The following is a 22,739-nucleotide window of genomic DNA, read 5'->3' on the forward strand; positions in this document are numbered from 1 at the left end:
ATCTACAGCCAGGGTGCTCCCAGTGTGCTGCACAGGGCAAGGGATGGGACCTGGAGGCTGATGCAGTGCTGGGAGCACAGAGCTGGGCTGGCTGCACACTCAGTGCCTGCTTTTGCAGGATGACAACTGCTCTTGCAGGAACCTCATTTGTCACGGCACAGCTCCCTGGCAGCACATCTTGGATGTTATTTGGATTTTTGCTGCTTAAAAAAAAATAAATTAAAAACTCCCTGAATAGAAGAAATTACAGCATGATTAAAAGTGTGTTTCCACAGAGTGTAAAGTGAGACTTTTATCATTTTCCTTCAGAAAATTATCTCTATGTAAAAACACATCCTGCTCTATCCTGCTTTCCTCCCTGCTCCCTCCCAGCACGATACCTGCTAAGAACAGGCTGTGGGAAGCAGCTGCTCTGGTTTTAGGGTGTTTTGGGATCTCTCTTTGGGAGTGGGATCCCCTCCATGGCTGGGCTGTTGGGCTGGACCCACAGCAGGAGCAGGCTCCCAGTGAGTGAGGTCTCTCTGCTCCCCTCAGCCCCTCCACCAGCACCTCACCCTGTTAGCAAACCCACCACTCTCTTGATGTTTTCAAGGGCTTATCATTCTTAAAATGCTTACTACACTTTTTAACTAAAAATACAAGAAAAGGGTGCAGAGCTCTCTGGCTGCCCCTTCCTGCTGCAGATGAAAGGAGGCACCTGAAGCAGGGATGGATTTAGAGGGCTTTGGTGTCTAATTCTCCCACCTCAGATGTGCCATACACTGCTGGGGAACTTTTTTCATCCCTTTATGCTGCTCTTCTCCAAAGCTTTTTTTATGCCTGGGCTTTTTTTCTTTTTTTTTTTTTTTTTTAAAGGAGTGGGATTTTGTCAAAGAAAATTGCAATCTTTGGGGAGATTACTGCTGCTCCTCTGGCAGGCTCTTAAAAAACTGCCTGGTTGAGGGGCCCTCTCCTCTCTGCAGATGGGGAGTGATGCAGGGCAGCGTGGGATGGATGTGGAGGTACATCCTTACTTATCTGGGATCTCTTGGATAGCTTCACTGCTGCCTGCTGATTCATACCTGCTCACAGCTGGGCCCCAAGCTGTCTCACACTCATTTTTAGCAACAAATGAGGAAATTCTGATTGTCCAAAACATGAAGGACTTTCTGTCTTTTTTCCCTACCTGGGAATTGAGTGCTCTGCACCTGGGGCTGCTGGAGGTAAGAGTGAAAGTGTGTCCACAGCTGCACACAGCTGGATTTGTATATGCAGACGAGATATATGCATATATTCTATAGAAACTCTATTATCAGCTCGTGCTTTTGTAGTGGAATGTGATATACATGAGCATATGTGATGTACATAGATCCACATGCACAGGGGGACAGAAACTTTTGGTGTTATTGTTCCAAGGAAGGTCAAGGAGAGGCTGCTTTGTGTTTGCCAGTATCCAGGAGAGCTGCAGAGATCTCTAATATAATCATTTTTCATTTTCAGGTTTGTTTCTAGTGTGTAGCTCAATGTTAAAGTGATTTACAAGCAGTTTAGCCTTAAGCAGTCTGCATTGGGTGCAGATAAAATCAATTATTACTTTTCTTATCAGAAGTGAAATGCTCCAAGTGCTTGTGGGAGCTGTTGGATCAGTCTAGATCTGAGTATGAACAAGAACAGGGCTCTCCAGCTTTCTCTGCAGGTGCTTTGGCTCTTGCTGCCCCTCCCAGCCCTGACCTGCACAGGACTTGGCCCCACCTCACTGGGCAGCTCTCAGAGCAGAACCCTTTAGTTCACTTGCTGGAAACAGTGTGAGGGCATGGTTTGGAGAGGGTTCAGGCAGAGCTCCAGGAGCCCCTTGGGGATTTGACACGACTTGGAGAATCAGCAGAGCCTCAAGGACTGCTCAGAGACAAGGGGCTGTAGCATCAGGAAATATCCAGTTTGGTTTCCTCAGCTGCCTGTGCCTTGCTCAGCCATAGCACTCGTCGTCAGGGCTCTGCCAGAAGCCCCAAATAAATTAATTTTGAGTGTCCTTTGCCTCTGCCTGTGCTGAGGGGGTGAGTTCCAAGCAGTGGCACAGCCCAGCCCTGCTCTGTGCTGGCTCCTGGTGCCAGCCCTGGGTGGATGGGCTGGGGCTGGAGCTTGGCCAGCTCTGGAGAGGGGTTTGCCTCAGGATCACAGGATCCCAGAATGGTTTGGGCTGGAAGGGATCTCAAAGCCCACCCAGTGCCACCCCTGCCATGGCAAGGACACTTCCACTGTCCCAGGCTGCTCCAAGCTCCATCCAGCCTGGTTTTGGACACTTCCAGGGATCCAGGGGTAGCCCTAGATGCTCTGGGCACCCTGTGCCTGGGCCTGCCCACTCTCCCAGGGAACAATTCCTAATTCCCAATATCCCATCCATCCCTGCCCTCTGGCAGTGGGAGCCATTCCCCCTTATCCTGGCACCCCATCCCTTGTCCCCAGTCCCTCTCCTGCTCTCCTGGAGCCCCTTTAGGCCCTGGGAGGGGCTCTGAGGTCTCCCTGGAGCCTTCTCTTCTCCAGGCTGGACACCTTTAGCTCTCAGTCTCCAGAGCAGAGGAGTCCAGCCCTTGGAATGTCTTCATGGCCTTTTGGACTCCTCCAGCAGCTCCAGGTCCCCCCTAAGTTGTGCTGTTCCTGACTCCTTCTGTTTTTCACCCGCAGCGCCTCAACGAGAACCTGGGCAAGCTCACAGCCAGGTTTGAGAAGGCCACCTCAGACAAACTCAGGTGCCAGCAGGAAGCTGAAGCCACAGCCTGCACCATCACCCTTGCCAACCGCCTGGTGAGTGCCAGCAGGGCAGCTCTGGTGGCCCCAGGGGAGGGAGCAGGGCTGGGCTGAGCCCTGTGCACACAGCAGGTGCCGTCCTCTCGTGGTTTTGGGAATGATTCCTGCACTGCTGTCACTGTCATGTTTTCTGAAAAATCCATTTGCCAGGATTTCTTCTCCTGGGAAGCTGAGAAGCTTCAGAGAATTATCTGATTGCTTCTCCTGTGTTTTGCTGCTTTGGAATGTGGTATGGAGAGTGTTTATCCAACATGTGCATTGTTTTTACCTAATGACCAATCCCAGTCTGGCTGTGTCAGGACTCTGGAAGAGGTCACGAGTTTTTAATTAATATCTTGTTAAGCCTTCTGTGAGTATTCTTCCTCTATTCTTTATATAGTTTTAGTATAGCATTCTTTAATATAAGTACATAATAAATTAGCCTTCTAAGAACATGGAGTCACATTCTCAAGTCCTCCTTAGTCCTGGGGACCCTGAAAATATCCCACACTGCTGCAAGTTTCAGCAGTGAAAATGCTTTTACAGAGGTTGTTTCCATGAGGTTGTGGCAGAATGTCTTCTCTTTCTCAAAGAAGGAGAGGCAGCTGCAGAAAGTGTTGTTGTACTCCAGATGGTTTGGGGCAGCTCTGCTCATTAGAGTGCCTGGCTCTGCTGCCATCACAGCTCTCAGCTCCTTCTTGGGGCTGAAATGTGTGAGCAGGTGCTGATGGGCCAAAACAGTATGAATCAAAAATGGCATCATAAAAACAAAGGTGTGAACGTGCCCGTGGCTTTGCAGGGTCTGAAATGACAAGAATTAGAGTGAAAATATCTCTGAAACCCTCAGTCTCCTCCAAGTCAGAGAGGGGCTTGGGAGGAACTGGAGAGAGATTTTGCATCAGGAATTGTAGTGACAAGGGAGAATGGGTTCAGACTGACAGAGGGGAAATTCAGTTTAGATATACAGACTGGGAGAGTGGGCAGACCCTGGAATGGATTTCCCAGAGCAGCTGTAGCTGCCCCTGGATCCCTGGCAGTGCCCAAGGCCAGGCTGGATGAGGCTTGGAGCAGCCTGGGATGGTGGAAGGGCTCCCTGCCATGGCAGGGGTGGCTCTGGATGAGTTTTAGATCCCTTCCAAGCCCATCCATTCCACGGTTCTGTGATTCTGGGATGCCACATCCCAGGCCATGCTGGTTACATCTCTTCCCCACCCCAGGACGTGGGAACAGCTCCCAGTCTCAACAATTCTGTGATTTTTTACTGTCAACAATTCATCATTTCTGCAATGCAGGCAAGGAACTGCTTGCATCCCAAATTCCTGCTGTGCAGTGCACACCATCTCCTGTGCCACCCTGGCTTTGATCTGGGAGCAGGACCTGACAGCCCTCACTGCTGTGCAGCTCATTTGACATTCAGGAGGTGTCAGTGGTGTGGCTGTGGGTAGAAATGAGTTCCCAGACTTTGAAACAAACACTGAAGTTGTATAAAGAATGCAGCTGAACGTGGAGAGCAGTGCTTTGGATTGACAAGTGAACCTGGGGGATTGAGGCCAGCCCAGCTCTCACAGTGCCAGGCTGGCATCTTATGAACCTCAGGTGGCCTAAGCAGGATGCTCCAGGATCCAAAGGCTGGGATCTGTGCAGCAGAAAGGGAGGCTGGCTGATGAGTGGTGTTTGTGAGGGGGTGTGTGCTAATGCAGAGGAGGAAATTTAGTGATGACAAATGCTAAATAACGTGTGCAGGGAAAACAAACTGTAATCATGCAGTTACATGGATAGGGCCTAATTGCACTATTATCACTCACAGAAGAGCTCTTGGAGTTGTTGCAGAGAGTTCTCAGGAACAGCAGTGTGGCACTTGACAGGAGGAAAAAAGACAAATTGAATATTGCTAGTTGGTAGGAAAAACTTGAGGAAACAGAAGTTAAGCGTCATTGTATTGGGTCTGTCAGTGCCTGCATCCCACACGTGGCCACCCTGTCTAGGAAGGCTGTGGGCAGCCTAGAAAAGCTACACCAAAGTACAAAACCACTTCCATAGGAGAAGAGAGGGAATGGATTAGGGCTCTTCATTTTGGAAAAGGTGTAGAGGCTTCTAAAATCATGGCTGGTGTGCAGAAGGTGGGTGAGGGATGGTTGTACACTGTCATTATCAAAGGCAATCCAAGGAGTTGCTTTTAATTTGCCTCTTGCTAAATAAAAAGAAAAGTGGCAGCAATCTGTGATCCAAGCAAAGGAGAAGAAAAGACTTCCAGGACCGGAGGAGATAAAAAGTAACCTGAAAAAATTACTTAGGAGTATGAAAGCACCTCCAAGTGCCAGAAATATCAGATCAATAAAGACTTCTTGGTCTTAGAGGGGCTGTGGGACTGCCTCTGGATCCCTGGAAGTGTCCCAGGCCAGGCTGGACAGGGCTGGAGCAGCCTGGGACAGTGAGAGGTGTCCCTGCCATGGCAGGGGTGGCACTGGATGACCTTTAAGGTCTGTCCCCACCCAAGGCAGTCTGTGATTGTGTGATTGCATGAATCATAAATGAGCTGGTGTGTGGGAGGTGACACGGCTCTGCAGTGATGATGTCAACTGTCTGTAAAGAATTGTAAAAATGATCCCAAGTGGTGGAGGGATGAGACACCACGTAGATAAATGTAATGTAAAGTACATTGGAGAAATGAGGTTTTACTTCACACAGCCTGTAAGTGATGCTGAGCTGATTGTTATCACTCAGCAATGAAAGGAGGGAGTTAAGAGTGCTGTGAGCTCTGTGCTCCCAGAAGCAAAAAGCCCTCACCAAACCCAAAGCCCCTCTGAAACCGGATATTAGGGTTTATTAGGAAAAGAAGGGAGAACAAAACAGAAAAAATCCCCATCTTGCTCTGTGAATACCTTCTAAATAAATCTTGAATGGGCAGCATTACCACCACCCCCTCTGCTGCACCTCAAAGGCTGGAGGAGAACGGGAAATGGTGCAGAGCCAGCAACAATAAAAGGAACCAGATAATAAAGATTGCATCACTCGGTGCAGATAACGACTGCAAGGAAAATCAAAAGGCTGATTCTGTCTGAGGAATTATTGAAGAGGCTAAAGCCCTTCAACCTGAAAAGAAGACAGCACAGGGGTGCTGAGGGCTTGGAATCCTGAGTGGTGCAGGGAGGCTTGTGCCAGCAGGATTGTTCCCTGGTTTTGCACTGGACAAATGTTTGAGCAACTGAAAAGTTCAGGCAGCACATCAGAGGATGTACTTTTGTACAGAAAGCTCAGCTGAACTGTGGATCTCCTGCCCACAGGCTGCTGTAGGTGCCAAGAGTTGGGCTGATATCCACAGCAGCTTACGCTCGGTCATGAAGTCAAAACCCATCAGTGGCTGTTGGGCACAGGGATGTGAGCTCTGGGTCAGAAGGTCCTGAAGTCTGCAGCTGTGGGAAGCTGGAAGCTGTGTCCAGAGCTGTGCTTGTGAGTGCAGCATTCCCAGGACAAGGGCTGCTGTCAGCTGCAGGAGTTGGGTATGCCCTGCAGAGCTGGGCCTGGGGTGGGGATTTCAGAGGGGAACCCAGTAACATCTTGGTTAGGAGATCCTGGCTGTTTATCAGGAGATCCTGGCTGTTTAACAGGAGATCCTGGCTGTTTATCAGGAGATCCTGGCTGTTTATCAGGAGATCCTGGCTGTTTAACAGAGATCCTGGCTGTTTAACAGAGATCCTGGCTGTTTATCAGGAGATCCTGGCTGTTTAACAGAGATCCTGGCTGTTTATCAGGAGATCCTGGCTGTTTATCAGGAGATCCTGGCTGTTTAACAGGAGATCCTGGCTGTTTATCAGGAGATCCTGGCTGTTTAACAGGAGATCCTGGCTGTTTAACAGGAGATCCTGGCTGTTTATCAGAGGTACACCAGGGTGGAAGGAGAGCTGTTTGATCTGGAGTGTCTGTAGGACAAACAACGCCATAGAAAAGGCAGTGAGTTTGTGTTGGGAATGTGAAGGTGGCTCTGACCCTCAGGAGGCAGCTGGAATTCTGCTGGGAACGGGACTTGGTCAGGTTCACATTCCATTGTAAGAATGATCAGTTTCACTTGGGAATTTGCAGGTTGGGGGACTGGCCTCTGAAAACGTGAGATGGACTGAGGCCGTGAAGGACTTCAAACAGCAGCAGAGCACCTTGTGTGGAGATGTCCTGCTGGTCACAGCCTTTGTCTCCTACCTGGGCTACTTCACCAGGAAATACCGCCAGGAGCTCCTGGATGGCATCTGGAGGCCCTATTTGCACCAGCTCAAAGTAAGTCCTGATTGGTCTGAGGAGCCATTGTCTCTGGGATTAATGGGGCCACAAATCCCCTGGCCACAGGGGATTTCTCAGGTGAGGGACATCACTGTGTCCTCATCAAGCTGGAGGGAGGATCAGGACGTGGCCTGGGGAAAATGTGTTGTCCTTGCTCCACGTACACAGGAAAATCCCAAACACAGAGCCCAGCTCTGCAGTTTTGTCCATGGCCATGAAGGAGGGGGGAATATGGAGAAGGAATTGGAGCAGGCAGAGCTCGCTGCCAGCTCTCTAGGAGGTTTGGAAAAACTCCAGGTGTTTTCTCGTTCTGGACACGAGCTCTGGTCGTGCTGGCCATGCCTCTCAGCTGGTTTTACCCATGTCTTGCTGTTAGGACCAGATGGAGATCATTGTGCTTGAAGCTTGTTTAATATTTCACTAATTTTAACAGGTTCCTCACACAAATGGTGCCAAGAAGCTTTTAAATAAGGTCCCAGAGATGTCCAAATCAAAGGGCTGACCAAAGCAGACAATTCCTTAGGCTGAGAAAGGAAAAATTCATTCTGCGTTTCTTAACACAGTGAGGAACTTAGCACGAGAAGGTGTCTCCCCACATATCTTCCACCGATGTCTCTGGTGTCTCCTCTCCTGCAAAGGTGACTGGCCCAGCTGCCCTCAGCACCCTCAGGGCATGAGAAGGTGTCTCCCCACAGTCGGCCATGTCGGGGTCGCTTCCCTGCTGTCTGCTGACTCGGGCCTGGCCAGGGGTTCCTGAGAGGCTCCCAGAGGGACAGAGCCACGCTGGGATCTGCAGGACGCCTTTGTGTTTGTGTTTGTCTGGCAGGTGGCAGTGCCGGTGACGCCGCGGCTGGAGCCGCTGGCCCTGCTGGCGGACGAGGCGGCCGTGGCGGCCTGGCGGAACCAGGGCCTGCCGGCCGACCGCACGTCCAGCGAGAACGCCGCCATCCTCAGCAGCTGCCAGCGCTGGCCCCTCCTGGTGGACCCCCAGCTGCAGGGCAGCAAGTGGATCAAGAACACCCACGGGGACCGGCTCCGCGTGATCCGAGCCGGGCAGAAAGGGTAACGTGGTCCTTCTCTGGGAGGAGGGGTCTGGCATTGCTCACAGGGGTCCCAGGAGGAGGGAAGAGACGAGAAAGTTGACTCTATGTTCAAGGCTTGGTTTATTATTTTATGATATATATTATATTAAAACTATATTAAAAGAATAGAAGAGAGGATTTCATCAGAAAAGGAATGAATAACAAAGGTTTGTCTCTGACTGAGACTGTCAGGACACATGGACTGGGATTGACCATTAATTAGAAACAACCAGCTGAGACCAATCCCAGATCCACCTGTTGCATCGCACAGCAGCAGAGAATCATTGTTTGCATTTTGTTCCTCAGGCAACCTTAGCAAGCTTAAGGGATAGCAGCTCTTCAGTGATTTATCAGCTCTTTTATGATTTCCAGCTCTTTTGCTTGCTAAGGCACCGTTGCAGGCAGACGTGAGAGAGGAGAAGGCAGCCCTGGAGTTCCACAGCGATGGTTTTATTGGGGGGTCTGTGAAGAGTTCCAGCTCTTCTGCCAGAATGGGCTAAAGCAGCCCCTTATATAGGGTCAGGGGGGATCAGAAATTGTCCAAAAGCAGGGGTAAGGAGAAGTGACTGTGGGGTTACAGAGAGATAAGCTGGGGTCCGAACAGCTGAAGAGAGAGGCTTCTTTTGCTATTTTACTGTGACTGGGCTTCTTTTGCTATTTCCCTGTGACTGGGCATTTTAAGCCTCTTCCCTCCACGGGGCCCTAGCAGGCCCAGAGCCTGCTACACCAGGGCTAGAGGGCAAATGAGCAGGCTTGTCGTTTTGGTCAGGATGAGGGCTGGGAGCAGTGGTGTTGGGCTGTTGGGTGGCCAGTTGGGGGTCTGATGACTCAACCTGGATGCAGTAACCTTCCCAGAGAGAGGTCCTGCTGGAGACAACCTTCTAGGGGTCTCAGGCAGTCCTTCAGCCACCAGGTAACCTCAGCAAGGGGCAGACAGCTCCGCTCTGAGCAGTGATTTCAGCTCGGAGCAGTGATTTCAGCTCTTAGTGATTTCAGCTCTGCCTTGCGAGGTGTGCCCTGGCCAACACAGGGACAGGGAGACAGGAGCACCATGTGGTTTTTCCACAGAGTTAGCCTTTGTTCCAGCACCCTGAAAAGGACACCAGGGATGGCAGCTCCCTTCTGAACAGGGCAGAAACTGGGGTTTTTATGGAGAAAAGCGTGGGTGGTACAAAGGGGAAAAAACAATTGGTCCCAACAAATCTCCATGGGGTTCCAAAGCGTGCTGGGAACTCACTGTGACCAAGGAGGATTTCTCAGCCCAGGAGGATTTGAGGAGATCTTATCATTGCCCATTCAAGGGATACCTCTCCAGACCTATCTGTCTCCACGTTGGGGAGCCTTCTGGCAGCCTTAGAGCTGGCCTAGGGAGGCAGAAGGTTGGTTTTGCAGGCCTGGGAGGAGTGTGGCAAGTCATGGGGGAAAGGCTAAGGCTGGGTTTGTGGGCACTTGGGTGGTTGGGGTAAATGTGTGTGGTAATAGGCCTAATAGGTTAATTGGTAGGAGGAGTGTCATGAGGTGAGCCTGAGATGTGCCTGCCCAGGGTGTTTGGTGAGCACTGGGCACTCAGCTGCACTGAGCCAGTGACATTGAGGGAAACCTGCCACTGAATCTGCTCACGTTATCTGCTTGTTCATGACCAACATGACAGATCTCTTATTAAATCAAGGGTCTGTTTAGTGCTTGGCTCTGTTACCATAGAAACTCCACTGAAGCTGGTGATGGAGTGAGCTGAGGCTGAGTATCAGACAATTCCAGACTGGCTTGGGTTGGAAGGGACCTTAGAGACCATCCAGTTTCCCTCCTGCCCTGGGCAGGGACACGTCCAACAACCCAGGGGTGCTCCAAGTACTGTCCAACCTGGCCTTGGACACCGCCAGGGATCCAGGGGCAGCCACATCTGCTCTGGACAACAGGCCTGTGCAGACCTGTGACATCCTCCAAAGGCTCAATGTAGCTGTTATGTCCTGGTTTAGCTTTTATTTTTAGGGTTAGGATTCTGAAAACCACAAAGCCCAAAGCCCCAGGCACACTGCAGCTGCAAAAGACATGCAAAAAAAACCAGAGAATTGCCACAAATTGGCTACTTCTCCACCAATCTGCTGGGCACGAACCTCACCCCCTGCACCTTCTATGCCCTCAGCTGGGGTTAGGGTTATAACCAGGGTTAGGGTTACACCTAGGGTTAGGGTTCTCAAAACCACAAAGCCCAGAGCTCCAGGCACACTGCAGCTGCAAAGGGTGTGACAAGGGGAGCACAGCACTGCCTTCCCCCACAGTTTGTTCCTTGGAACCAGCCCCATCCAGGAGGATCCTTAGGGCTCCCTACCTCTCGGAGAATGAGAGAGTATGGAGTGGTCACCACGTGCCCGGGGCACAGGGTTTCATTTCCTTGTTAGGAATGAATTTGTTGGAAGCATGACCCTCAACTCTGGGCAAAACAGTGCTGAAAGCTGCTCTTCACCTTTGCTTTAAGGTGAACTGTGTCATTTGGCTCTGGAGAAAACAAAGTATGTGCTGAAAATAACTCCAGGCTGTGCTAGCTTTTCTCATGGCTGCCCTGGGACAGACTTGGTGTTCACTCTTGTCCTTGGGGTGTCTGGGGCCTCATTCTATCCCTTGGACTGCCAGGACTCTCTCTGTCAGTGCCACTTTCTGCACCAGGTACTGGCCCTCTGAGCCCTCTTCCTCTTTCCAAATGCTGGCACCCACCTGTAGCTTCCAGCACAGTGAGGGTCCCCTCTGTCCCCTCCTCACTGACAGTGTCACATCCTGCTCAGGAAGCACCAGTGCTCTTTCCCACAGGTATCTGGACACACTGGAACAAGCCCTGGCTGCTGGAGACCTGGTTTTGATTGAGAACCTGGAGGAATCTGTGGATCCTGTGCTGGGGCCTCTACTGGGGCGAGAAACAATCAAGAAAGGCAGGTGAGCTTTGGGGGGGGCTTGGGGATGTGTGGATGGGGGCTGGGGGCTGCTGTGCTCTCTGTTCCTGTCCTCACACTGTGGGTGTTCACATCCAGCAGCTTTAACATCCTGCCTTCAGCAGCGAGGGTGTTTTTAATCAGGCAATCACAGGTAATTCAGCCATTGGATGGCTTGGAAATCAACCAGGATTTCTCATTTCATTTCACAGCATCATTCAAACCTCGTGTAAAAGAGAGACCTGTAATTCTCTCATTGTACACTGACCTTGGGGTCTGTAATTGGCTGTTCTGACACCAAATTATTACCAAAATAGCTGCTGCTCTGTTGTAAAGTAAAAGCAGCCTTGAATTTTAGCAAACACTGCACAGTGTTTAGAAATGCAGCTACAGATTTCAGCATCAAGTGTTTCTTAATGAGGTCAAGTTCTCATGGCAGCTGCTGGTCACCTCCAGCTGAGAGGAGATCAGCAAGGGAGGCAGCCAGGGAGCTCTTTTCTCTGAAGTTCTTTGAGGATTATTTCCCTGCTTGCCTAAAACTTCCCAGGCTGTTGTAAACTGGTGGGCAAGGCAAGCTGTCTGCAATGTTTGCTGGGGAAAACGTCCTGGGAAGGGTGGCTGAGTGTGGGTTTGGCTGCAGGATGGAGGATGGAGGGGCAGGATTGAAATGTTTGGAGGATGCTGAGAGGGGGGTTGCAGCAGGGAGGGTGGCAAATCTGAGCCCCCCTCCAGTGGAACACTCAGGCATCCCCTTTTGTGCATCTCTGCTCTCAAATCTCCCCGTGAAACCACGTGTTTGTTAACAAAGGGAAAATAAGTCATAAACCACAAAGAAAATCCCTGGGTTTTGTATTTCCAGGCCCTAAGCCCAGCCTCCAGGCAGATGCTGCCTGGCAGGGGCTCTGAGCTCTCCACAGGAGCTTCTCCTCTCCAGGCTGGACAATCCCAGCTCTCCCAGCCTGGCTCCACAGGGGAGGTGCCCCAGTCCCTTTACCAACTTCCAGGTCTCCTCTGGAATTGTTCCCACAGCTCCTTGTCCTCCTGATGTTGGGGACACCAGAGCTGGGCACTGTTCCAGGTGGGGTCTCCCAGAGGCAGAATCCCCTCCTGGCCCTGCTGCCCACACCCCTTTGGATAGAACCCAGGGCATGGTTGAATTTCTGGGCTGAGTTAAACTTGGGTTCAGAGAATGCTGGAATTTCCTGGGGTCTCTGTGAGCTATAGACTGCATGTCAGCAGTGCAGAGCAGGAGGATGCTGGGTTTTCCTGGTGGACGTCACCTCCTTGGAATGGCAGCCACCACCCTCCACGTGTGGCTTCACATGTCAAGCTCTGTGCAGCTGCAGAGCTGGCCTGCTCAGAGCCAACCCCCTGGGTAATTTTAGCTGTGACCAGTGAAAAGCTCGAGGCTGAGGATATTTCCCTCCCTGCAGCTCCAGTTTTAGGCAGAGTTCAGCCTCAGCCCAAAGCCAGGAGAGCTCATGGTTGGACTTGTTGTGCCACTGCTGGAAAATCTGAGCCTCCTTTAAATGGATCCAAAATTCAGGAGAGACTCTCTGGGGTTTTCACCTTAAATCAAATTGATTTAAGCGTGCCCAGTATGAATTAAATCATGATTTCTGTGAGGAGTGCCAAGTACCTGGTGCTGCTGACTGAGACCACCTTGTGTGCTGTGGTGACAGCTCCTGGCTGATGCTCCTTCTGCTGAAACCCCAGGTACATCAAGATTGGGGACAAGGAGTGTGCCTTGCACCCTGCCTTCCGTCTGATCCTGCACACCAAGCTGGCAAACCCCCACTTCCAGCCCGAGCTGCAGGCCCAGTGCACCCTCATCAACTTCTCTGTCACCCGCGACGGCCTCGAGGAGCAGCTGCTGGCAGCCGTGGTGCGCCTGGAGAGACCCGACCTGGAGGAGCTGAAGGTCAGCACCTGGGAATTGTCTCTGGGAGCAAGCACAAACCATCAGCAGCAGCCTTGTTACACTTAGAATTTAATTATAATTATTGTAATTATTGATATTGTTATTGGTACTGTTAATAATATTGTTGTTGGTCTACACTGAGAAGCCTTATCTTGGGGAGAAGAAAGTCAGCACCTGGGAATTATTTCTGGGAGCCGGTAGAAATCAGCAGCAGCAGCATTATTACACTTATAATTTAATATAATTATTGTAATTATTGATATTGTTATTGATACTGTTATTAGTACTGTTGTTGTTGTTGGTCTGCATTGAGAGACTGGAGGAGCTGAAGGTCAGCACCTGGAAATTTACACTGGGATCAAGTGTTACAGTCATATTATCATAATTCATTTTTTATTTTTATTTTTATTTTTATTATTGGTATTTTTAAATTTTTATTTTGTTTCTAACAAATGGAATTTCACATGCCAGCTTGCAGACATTGCTGAGCTCCTCACAAAATCAGATTTCCCTTGTATGACTGACATTGAGGGATTTTTTTTCCCTTCAGCCTTCTCTTTCCTTGGTATTTTGAGAACCCTTTTACTTCATTCTCAAGTTTTTCTCTGAAAAACTCTCTTTATTTTCCTCCTCCTCTTGCGACTGAAAGCTGAGTGTCTCATTACCTCAGTTTCTTCCTGGACTTCACAGATTTAATTTTGGAAGCAGGATTAATCTTGCTTAATTTTCAGCATTTGTGGTAAAGGATTCTCTCTGTAAATATTGTGAGGCTGGAAATGATATTTTTCTCTTCTGGTTCTTCCTCCCACTTCATAACAGGCCAAAATATTTTCTCTCTCTCTTAATAAGTATGGCTTTAATTTCAAGGCAATTTTATAAAGAAAATCCTCCCTTCTGACGACATCTTTAACAGTGTAACAAATATGAAGAATCCTAAATACTTTCTGAGAGTGGGAATAAATTTACTGCATGTGCTCACTCATTTTCTGCCTGGCCCTGGTTGGAAGTGCTTCTCTCTTCCCAGTTTTATCCCAGTAAGCCACTGGTGGCTGTGGGACACCCAGGGCAGGATAGAAATGGGAGCAGGGCAGGAGAGGCCGTGGCTCTGCCCTCAGTTGGGAGCTGAGATTTCCCTGTGCCTGAGGTTTCCCACTGGTACCCAGCAGGCTTTAACCCCGTGTTCCCCGTGGCTGCTGGGACTGGGGTGGGCAGCAGTGCTGAGAGCAGAGGCTCAGCAGGAGGGGTGAGGAGCAGCTGGGACTCTCCAGGCTGGCTTGACCCTGAGAAATGAGCTACAAAAATACAGGATATGTGTTTAAGATGGGGATAAAGGTCTTTATTCCTGATTCATTTCCAGTGTTTTCCTACATTTTTAGCCACAGGAATCAGTTCTCCTGGTGCTTTCTGTGCTCTTCCAGGTCTCTCTGAGCTGCCAGCTTGTTGGATAAGGAGTGATCCCAGACCCCAGAACTCTGTCCATTCCCAGGAGAGCAGGAATCAGCACTGCTGGGCTATGGCAGTTGTCAGAGGGAAGCCTGTTCCCATGTGAAGCTGACTCATCCTTACTTAACCTCATCCTTTATGGCTAAAACTTCCTGGATTTATTATTTGCAGTCAGATCTCACAAAGCAACAGAATGGATTCAAGATCACCTTGAAAACGTTGGAGGACAATTTGCTCTCTCGGCTGTCATCAGCATCTGGGAATTTCCTGGGAGACACAGCCTTGGTGGAGAACCTGGAGAGCACTAAGAGGACAGCTGCAGAGATTGTGGAGAAGGTACAAAGACAGTGATAGCCTGGAGAAAAGCATGTCTGTGGTCCTTTAAGGATTTCTGGGTGGGATGTAACATCTGCTCTGCCCATCTCTGCTCCGTCTGCTGAGCAGGGAGTAGAAATTGGTATAAATTGTAAATGCTCTCCTTTCTGGAGAGCTCCAGGCCATTTAGTTCTTTGGAGCTTTTTTTTTTTTTTTTTTTTTTTGTGTTAAATGACCTATTTAAGACCAAGAGAAAACATTGGTGCCTGATGCGAAGACAATAAAATTTACACACTGTATCAAGGCAGCTTTAGCTGTTCCAGCATAATCCGGGGTACATCACACTGCCTCTTAGGCTGGGTTTTAGTACTGACCAGGGACTGGAGTCTGGGGAGTTGGTGATCTCGAGTAAATCTGAAAGAACTCAGGTATTTCATACCCTTCCACTCCTCAGAGTATAAATCAGCATTTGTGTGAGTTCTGTGAGCACTTCCAGCTGCCCTTGCTGGCTGCATGAGCTTAAGTAAATGCCCAGAGGTTCTACCTTGCCACTGGGGGAACTTGGGGAGTGTGGTTCCTGTGCCAGGACTGTCCCAGGGCTCTGCTGGGGACGTCCAGCTGCTTCCCTCTGCAGTGCCCCATCTCCAGAGCCTGCATTTGCCCTCCCCAGCCACTGGCCCATGTTCTGCCTGGCCCAGGCTGGAGCTGCCTCTCTCCTTCCCAGCCAGTGACCAAGACACTGAGTGATCCTCCCTCCACATTAAAAATCAGAATGATTTTCCCTTCATGGTGCATCAAGTGCATTCAGCACCCTGGGGAGGGGTTTCTTGAGCTCCCAGAAGAGGTGTTGAAGGGATTTTTTGATGCGGAAAGCTTGGCATCTCCCCCTTGCAGTAGGTGTTTTGGAAGTGCTTCACCCTCCAAACCAGCTGTGCCGTGCAGCTGCTCACTGCCAGCAGTGCCAACAAGGTATGAATTTTAGAGTGCACCTGGGTTTTATCAGTCTGTGCCCATCTGGAATGCTGTGGAAGAGCCCTGTTAGAGGTTCAAGTCAAGCCTCACTCTCCTTTTGGTCTGCCTGCCCAAAGAAAGGAGTGCAGCCAACATTCTCCTTGCTTTGGAAGTCCTCCTTGCTCTGCAGATGAAGAGCATCTGTCTGGCCCAGCTGTGGCTCTGAGTTTGGCAGAACTGTTCCTGAGCCCAGCACTGTTCATCCCACAGACCCCACAGCAGATTAAGGCTCATCCTGTGCTTCCCTGGGGTGCCTGCTGCCTTGTTCTGCCACAGGAAGCCTAGGAAGGGCTGGAGAGGGACTTCTTGCAGTGGTGGGACAAAGGGAAGGGCTTCAAGCTGAAAATAGGCAGATTTAGATCAGATGTTAGGAATAAATCCTTGGCTGTGAGGGTGGGCAGGCTCTGACACAGGGTGCCCAGAGAAGCTGTGGCTTCCCCATCCCTGGAAGTGTCCAGGGCCAGGTTGGACAGGGCTGGGGGCAGCCTGGGACAGTGGAAGGTATCCCTGAGTGGCATGAGAAGAGCTTTAAGGTCCCTTCCAACCCCAACCATTCTGGGATTCTGTGATCCCATTGCATGGTTTGCAGGACTGGCTGGGCCAGCAGCTCCTGACCCTGGTGTTAGACCTGTCTGTCCTCAGCCAGGGACTGACATAAACCCCAGGAGGCTCAGGGATGGCCCTTGCTGCTGAGGTGGAATGAAAGAACAAACAGGAGAGAGGTGATGGTTCTGCCAAGAAGGTTTTCACATGTCCCTCCGAGCAGCTGCAGAGCCCTGCCCAGGGGTTTGGTGCTGCTGAGGAAAGGCAGCAAAGAGCTGCTCTAAATTTGCAGCTCTCAGCCCTGGGGAAGCTGCCTGAGAGCAGCACTGGGGCTGTTAATGGCCTGCACAGCAGGGGGGCAATTAGCACCAGAAACTCATTGATGAGAAATTGAATTCCACTCAGCAAAGAGCAGGGAACCTAGGGAGAGTCTGGAGGGGGCTCAGGAAAACTGGGGACTGGGCATCTGGGAGGGAATGCAGTTAAATGGAAGGTTCCAGAGGGGGAAGATGCTGGGGAGGGCAGCTCCAGCCTGGCAGGGCTGGTCCCATGGTGGTCACTTGTGGCTTGCCCTCTTGGCTTCATGGCCAGACTTTATCATTGCAATGGGCCCCCAGATGGGTAATAATTAGTTTAGACTCCATGTATTACAGAAAGTTGATTAATAATCTTCATTAAGAAACCCATTACTCCTCTTTATACTTAGTTCACTACAGGCAGGATTGATAGGTCCTTTAGTTAAAACACCATTACTGTTGGTTAATTAAGAAACCAACCTTTGGTAAACAAATTTTCATAACACATTCCACGTGTTCACAATATCAGGTGCAGTAAGTTAAGAATTGTTTCTCATTCTTTTCTCTCATCCTTTCACAGTCTTTTCCCAGCACGATGCCTGGGAAAGTTGTGTCGCTGTCTTTGGCCAGAAAGCTGCTGCCACAAGTGTGGCAGGGCTGTGGGCAGTGCCCAGGGGTGTTGTGACAGGAATTGTGCTGTTTCCCTGCAGGTGCAGGAGTTTAAGGTGACAGAAGGCAGGATTAACGAGGCCAGGGAGCAGTACAGGCCGGCGGCCTGCCGCGCCGCCATGCTCTACTTCACCATGAACGAGCTGCACGCCGTGCACCCCATGTACCAGTTCTCCCTCAAGGTACTGCCCTCTCCCTCTGGGGTCCAGAAATGCAGAATTCACTTCTTCCTGAAGGTACCTGCCCTCTGGGTTCCATAAAATCAGAATTCAGTTCTCCCTGAAGGTGCCTGCCCTCTGGGGTCCATAAAATCAGAATTCAATTCTCCCTCAAGGTACTGCCCTCTGCCTGTGGGGTCCATAAAGTCAGAATTCAGTTCTCCCTGAAGGTGCCTGCCCCTGGGGTCCATAAAATCAGAATTCAGTTCTCCCTGAAGGTACCTGCCCCCTGGGTTCCATAAAGTCAGAATTCAGTTCTCCCTGAAGGTACCTGCCCTCTGGGGTGCATAAAATCAGAATTCAGTTCTTCCAGAAGGTACCTGCCCTCTGGGTTCCATAAAATCAGAATTCAGTTCTTCCTCAAGGTACCGCCCTCTCCCTCTGCGTTCCATAAAGTCAGAATTCAGTTCTCCCTGAAGGTACCTGCCCTCTGGGTTCCATAAAGTCAGAATTCAGTTCTTCCTGAAGGTACCTGCCCTCTGGGGTCCATAAAATGAGAATTTTGCAGTCACAATGTCACAAATCACACAAGGTTGGGGTTGGAAGGGCTTTAAAGCCCATCCTGTTCCACCCCTTCCTGTTCCCCCCCTTCCACCATCCCAGGTTGCTCCAAACTCTGCCTAGAAGAAGTTGCAGCTTTAATAATCCATGAAGGGGAAAACTTTTTGTCATATAAGAAAGGTATTTTGGGGGATGGGGGGTTAAATGAGCATCCTGGTCTACAGCTTCTTGCAAGTGATTTCTTACCTTGACAAGTGACCTGGAAAAGGGAATTGAGGAGACACTACAAAATGTTTGAGCCTCATCCTCAAAGAAGCTTTTCCTTTTGATAGCTACAACTCGTCTGTTGAAGTAATTTTATCAGAAAAAATGTACAGAATATCTTTTGTGCCTTTGGAAAGATTCATCCCTCTCACATCCATAATAGATCCAGGGGTTCTGAGGTTTCACCTTTAATCTGTGTCTCCTGCAGTTAGTTTGTTTTATGCTTTCCAGTGGACATTAGCAGTGTGTATACATACATGGAAACTTATTAGGGGAAATGTTTTTATCTAACAAATTTTGATGACAGATCATAAAACATTGTGTAAAGATGCACAGGGATGATTTTAGAATACTTGCCACACAGCTGGGAGCCCATTATGAATTAGAACACAAAGATTTATGGGCTGCTCTGCAGCATGTTTTAACACAATTTAAAGAAACGTTAAGCAGGAAAATGCATTCTGAAATTATTTAATAATGCATTCAAGATCAGTGTTACTTTAATTTGTTGAGGCATCATTTTTCCTTTGAAAACCCTAAAAGTAAGGCTGCCAGCAGGGTCATGCCTTGTCCAGTTGGTGCCATCAGTGTGTATTGGCCTGGTTATTTCCTTTAGCTGGGCCCAGCACATGGAGCCTTTGCTTTGCTCTTGTTAATTTTCTTTTTCCAGCTGCATTTGATAATTTGCTCGTGTTTTTAATTTGGATGGCTCTGAAAGTTGTTTGTCTTTTCTCATTTAGATCAGAAATGTTGTTGCAATAATCCTTAACCTCTCATATAAGAGGGTTGTTCTCAATGCAGGCACCCAGCCTTGAAGGGATTTCAATGACTGCTTCAGCTCACTGCTCCCTGCCCTCCTCAGCCAGTCCTTTGCTGGATCAGGACAGTAAAACACTCATGGAACTTTAAAAAAAAATATTTTAATTTTTATTATTTATTTATTTGGAGGAATTTCTCTTCCCTGAGTTGAAATATTTGTGCAGTGAGAGATGTGCTTTCCTCCTCTGCTCCACCCTGCTAAGACCCCACCAGAGCAGTGTGCAGGTGTGGGGTCCTCACACAGGAAGGTTGTGGACATGATTGAGCAATTCCAGAAGAGGCAATGGACATGATCCAAGAGCCCCTCTATGGACCCAGCTGGGAGAGCTGGAGAAAACTCCACTGAGACCTCAGAGCCCCTTCCAGCGCCCAAAGGGGCTCCAGGAGAGCTGGAGAGGGACTGGGGACAAGGATGGAGGGACAGGGCATGGCTCCCACTGCCAGAGGGCAGGGCTGGTCTGGAGGGGATACTGGGAATTGGGAATTGTTCCCTGGGAGGGTGGGCAGGGGCTGGGATGGAATTCCCAGAGCAGCTGTGGCTGCCCCTGGATCCCTGGAAGTGTTTGAGGCCAGGCTGGACAGGGCTTGGAGCAGCCTGGGACAGAGGAAGGTGTCCCTGCCATGGCAGGGGTGGCACTGGATGTGCTTGTGTTGGAGTTTTTCCCTGTTTCCTCTGGGAGCTCCACTCTCTGCTGGCTCCACATTTGCAGAGGAAGCGGCTGTGCCATCCCAACAGGAGCACACTGAGCACAGAAACATCTCCTGTACCCCTGTGTGGCAGTTCCCTGTGCCCTGTCGGGGTCCCAGGAGATGTCACCACTGCCAGCTGTCCCACAGGCAGAGCCAGGGGCTGCTTGGTCTCTGTTCCCTGCAAGGCAGGACTGAGCTGGCGTCACTGTGACACCTCAGGGGCACCCAGGGGTGTGCAAAGGGCATCTCCCACTGCCCCTTCCCGCTGTGTCTCCCCTCCCAGGCGTTCCAGGTGGTGTTCCAGAAGGCCATGGAGAGGGCAGCTCCTGCAGAGAGTCTGGCAGGGCGGGTGCTGAGCCTCACGGACAGCATCACCTTCTCCGTGTTCCAGTACACGGCCCGGGGGCTCTTCGAGAGGGACAAACTGACCTTCAGTGCCCAGCTCACCTTCCAGGTACCAGCACCTCCAGGGCACCTCGTGTGCCAGAGCAGGGGGCTTGATTGTCTTCTCTGCCTCTCTGGGAATCACGGAATCATTCAGGCTGGGAAAGCCCTCCCAGACCACTGAGTCCAGCCTGATCCCCCCCCACCTTGTCCCCAGCCCAGAGCACTCAGTGCCACCTCCAGGAATTCCCTGGGCACTCCAACCCTCCCTGGGCAGTTCCAGCTCCTGAGCTCCCTTTCCATGGGGAAATTCCTGCTGTGCCCACCCTGAGCCTGCCCTGGCCCAGCCAGAGGCCGTTCCCTCTCCTCCTGTCCCTGTTCCCTGGAGCACAGCCCGACCCCCCCGGCTGTCCCCTCCTGGCAGGAGCTGTGCAGAACCACAAGGCCCCCCTGAGCCTCCTCTGCTCCAGGCTGAGCCCCTTCCCAGCCCCCTCAGCTGCTCCTCACAGGATTTATTCCTGCCAATAACAGGCACGAGTGCTGTATTGGATTTTACACTGACAAAGGTTATTTGAGAAATTCCTGCTTGCAGGACCTGCAGAAAAATGGCAAAGCAAACTGGCCTGGAAGGGCTCCTGCACTGAACCTAAAGAAGTGCCTGCTGCAGAGCTGCTGTCCCATGGCCACAGTGTTTGCATCATTTTTATTTTTTTGGTCCAATCCAGCTCTGCTGCCAGGGCTGTCTCCTCAGGGTGCTCTCCACCCACCTGGAATTCAGCCTTTACCACATGGTTTTCCCAACTTTTTTCCTCTTGCCAATCTCCACACTCATTCCTGGTCGTCTTTTGGGACACCCAGAGCACCTACATGGTGTGTCCATCACGTCTCTCCAGCACAGGGCACTCTGCATTTCAGCCACACGTTTTTCAAGCACATTAATTGAATAATTACTCTGCTGCTCTGGATCCTGGCTGCTCTAGGATATCTTGTTTGTTTGGAATTACAGATACTTCTGATGAATAAAGAAATCGACCCAGCAGAACTGGATTTCCTGCTCAGATACCCAGCACAGCCTGGAGTCACCAGCCCTGTGGAGTTCCTGTCTGACCATGCCTGGGGAGGAATCAAGGTACCTGATCCACGGGAAATCAGCTCCCTTTATCTCCTCTAATAACCCTCCAGAGGGTCTGTGGTGTTGTGAGGTCCCCAGGATGAGGTGAGAGATGAGAATCTGACTCCATGTTCTCAGAAGGCTGATTTATCTTTTTATGATATTATATTAAAAGAAATGATATTTTAAAACTGTACTAAAGGAAAGATGAAGGATACATCAGAAGGCTGAACAAGAATGATGATGAAAGGTCATGACTGACTCCTCAGGGTCTGACACAGCTGGTGGGGATTGGCCATTAATTAAACACAATTCACATGTTTGGATAAACAACCTCCAGGCCACATTCCAGAACAGCAAAATGTGGAGAAGCTGAGGCTTCTCATCCTGCCATGAGAAGAAATCCTGGTGAAGGGATTTTCCAGAAAATGTCACGGTGACAAGGGTCCTTGTGGCATTGGGTGAACACAGGTCTGCCTTCAAGGGGCAGCACAAAAAGGTCCAACACTGATTCTGAGATCTCTTCCTGTGCCCTCATGTGTGTCCCCAGCATGATGGTTCTTCCCTCTGGGATTCAGGCTTCTCCCTGTTAGACCAGGCTGAGCACCCTCAGGGGTTTGTGGCTGTCCTTTGTAAAGGACATGGAGATGCCTCTGTGTTTGGGAATAATGGGGAATTTCTGCAGGGATGGGCTAAGCTTGGAGCTGTGGCAGCTGCCAGACCTGCAGGGAAATTCTGTCAGGGAAATGGGCAGGTCTGGCACCTGGCATGTGTTTGGAGTGAGAAGGGAGGAAAAGCAGCCCAGAAAGATGAGAATTGTCCCGCACTTGCTCCTCTTTGTAAACAGATGTGAATTGTGCTGTGTTTGGACCTGATTTATCAGGGTGGGGGTTGTTTTCTGAAAAGGACCCAAATATTCTCCACCTTGGGCCTGTCCATTCCCACCTTGCTGGAGCTGGGCTTGTGTCTGCTGTCTGACTGTGGTGCTGGTCAGTCTCTGGCACCTGTGGTGATGTAAGAATGAGTTTTATTTACAGCATGCTTTCTCTGTGGGGCTTGAGAACACAGGTTCATGCTGGGTTCATGGTTGGATGGGGGGATCTTGGAGGTCTTTTCCAACCTTTATGATTCTGTGGGTCTCTGTGACTCCTGTCATGCACCAGGATGCCTGCAGGGGTTGTTCCCCAACCAAACACCTGCTGGGTTTGCAGTGAGTTTTCTTTGTGAGGTCACCCCTGCTGTGCTGCCAGTCCCCTCCACTTGACTGAAATGGCTTTTCCTGCTCCCTCTGGGGTTCCCTTCAAGATGAGCTCTTCCCACTCAGCTTCCTCTTCCCCACTGAGGAAGGCTTGTGGTTGAGGTGGAATCTGTGGGGCCCACAAATGCTGCTCTGTCACCAGGATATTTTCTGGAAAATCCTCTTTGCCCAGGATTTTCTCCTGGGAAGCTGAGAAGCCTCAGAGAGGAATGAAAACAATAATTATCTGATTGATGCTCTGGAATGTGGCTTGGA

At 50.3% G+C, this 22,739-nt stretch overlaps 1 protein-coding gene across 1 annotated transcript in view; it reads left to right on the top strand.

Moving 5' to 3' along the window:
* The window catches only part of DNAH9 (dynein axonemal heavy chain 9), a 148,111-nt gene that overhangs the window by 75,434 nt on the left and 49,938 nt on the right, over positions 1-22,739 (top strand). Inside the window, exons 49-57 of the mRNA XM_018924172.3 lie at positions 2,662-2,781; positions 6,844-7,032; positions 7,862-8,097; positions 10,923-11,045; positions 12,758-12,962; positions 14,577-14,741; positions 17,281-17,421; positions 20,015-20,185; positions 21,122-21,244. Of these exons, the coding sequence (XP_018779717.3) occupies positions 2,662-2,781; positions 6,844-7,032; positions 7,862-8,097; positions 10,923-11,045; positions 12,758-12,962; positions 14,577-14,741; positions 17,281-17,421; positions 20,015-20,185; positions 21,122-21,244 (1,473 nt within the window). The remainder of the gene's footprint in view (positions 1-2,661; positions 2,782-6,843; positions 7,033-7,861; positions 8,098-10,922; positions 11,046-12,757; positions 12,963-14,576; positions 14,742-17,280; positions 17,422-20,014; positions 20,186-21,121; positions 21,245-22,739) is intronic.

The sequence above is a fragment of the Serinus canaria genome, chromosome 18, assembly GCF_022539315.1.
Source record: "Serinus canaria isolate serCan28SL12 chromosome 18, serCan2020, whole genome shotgun sequence".
Classification (NCBI taxonomy): Eukaryota; Metazoa; Chordata; class Aves; order Passeriformes; family Fringillidae; genus Serinus; species Serinus canaria.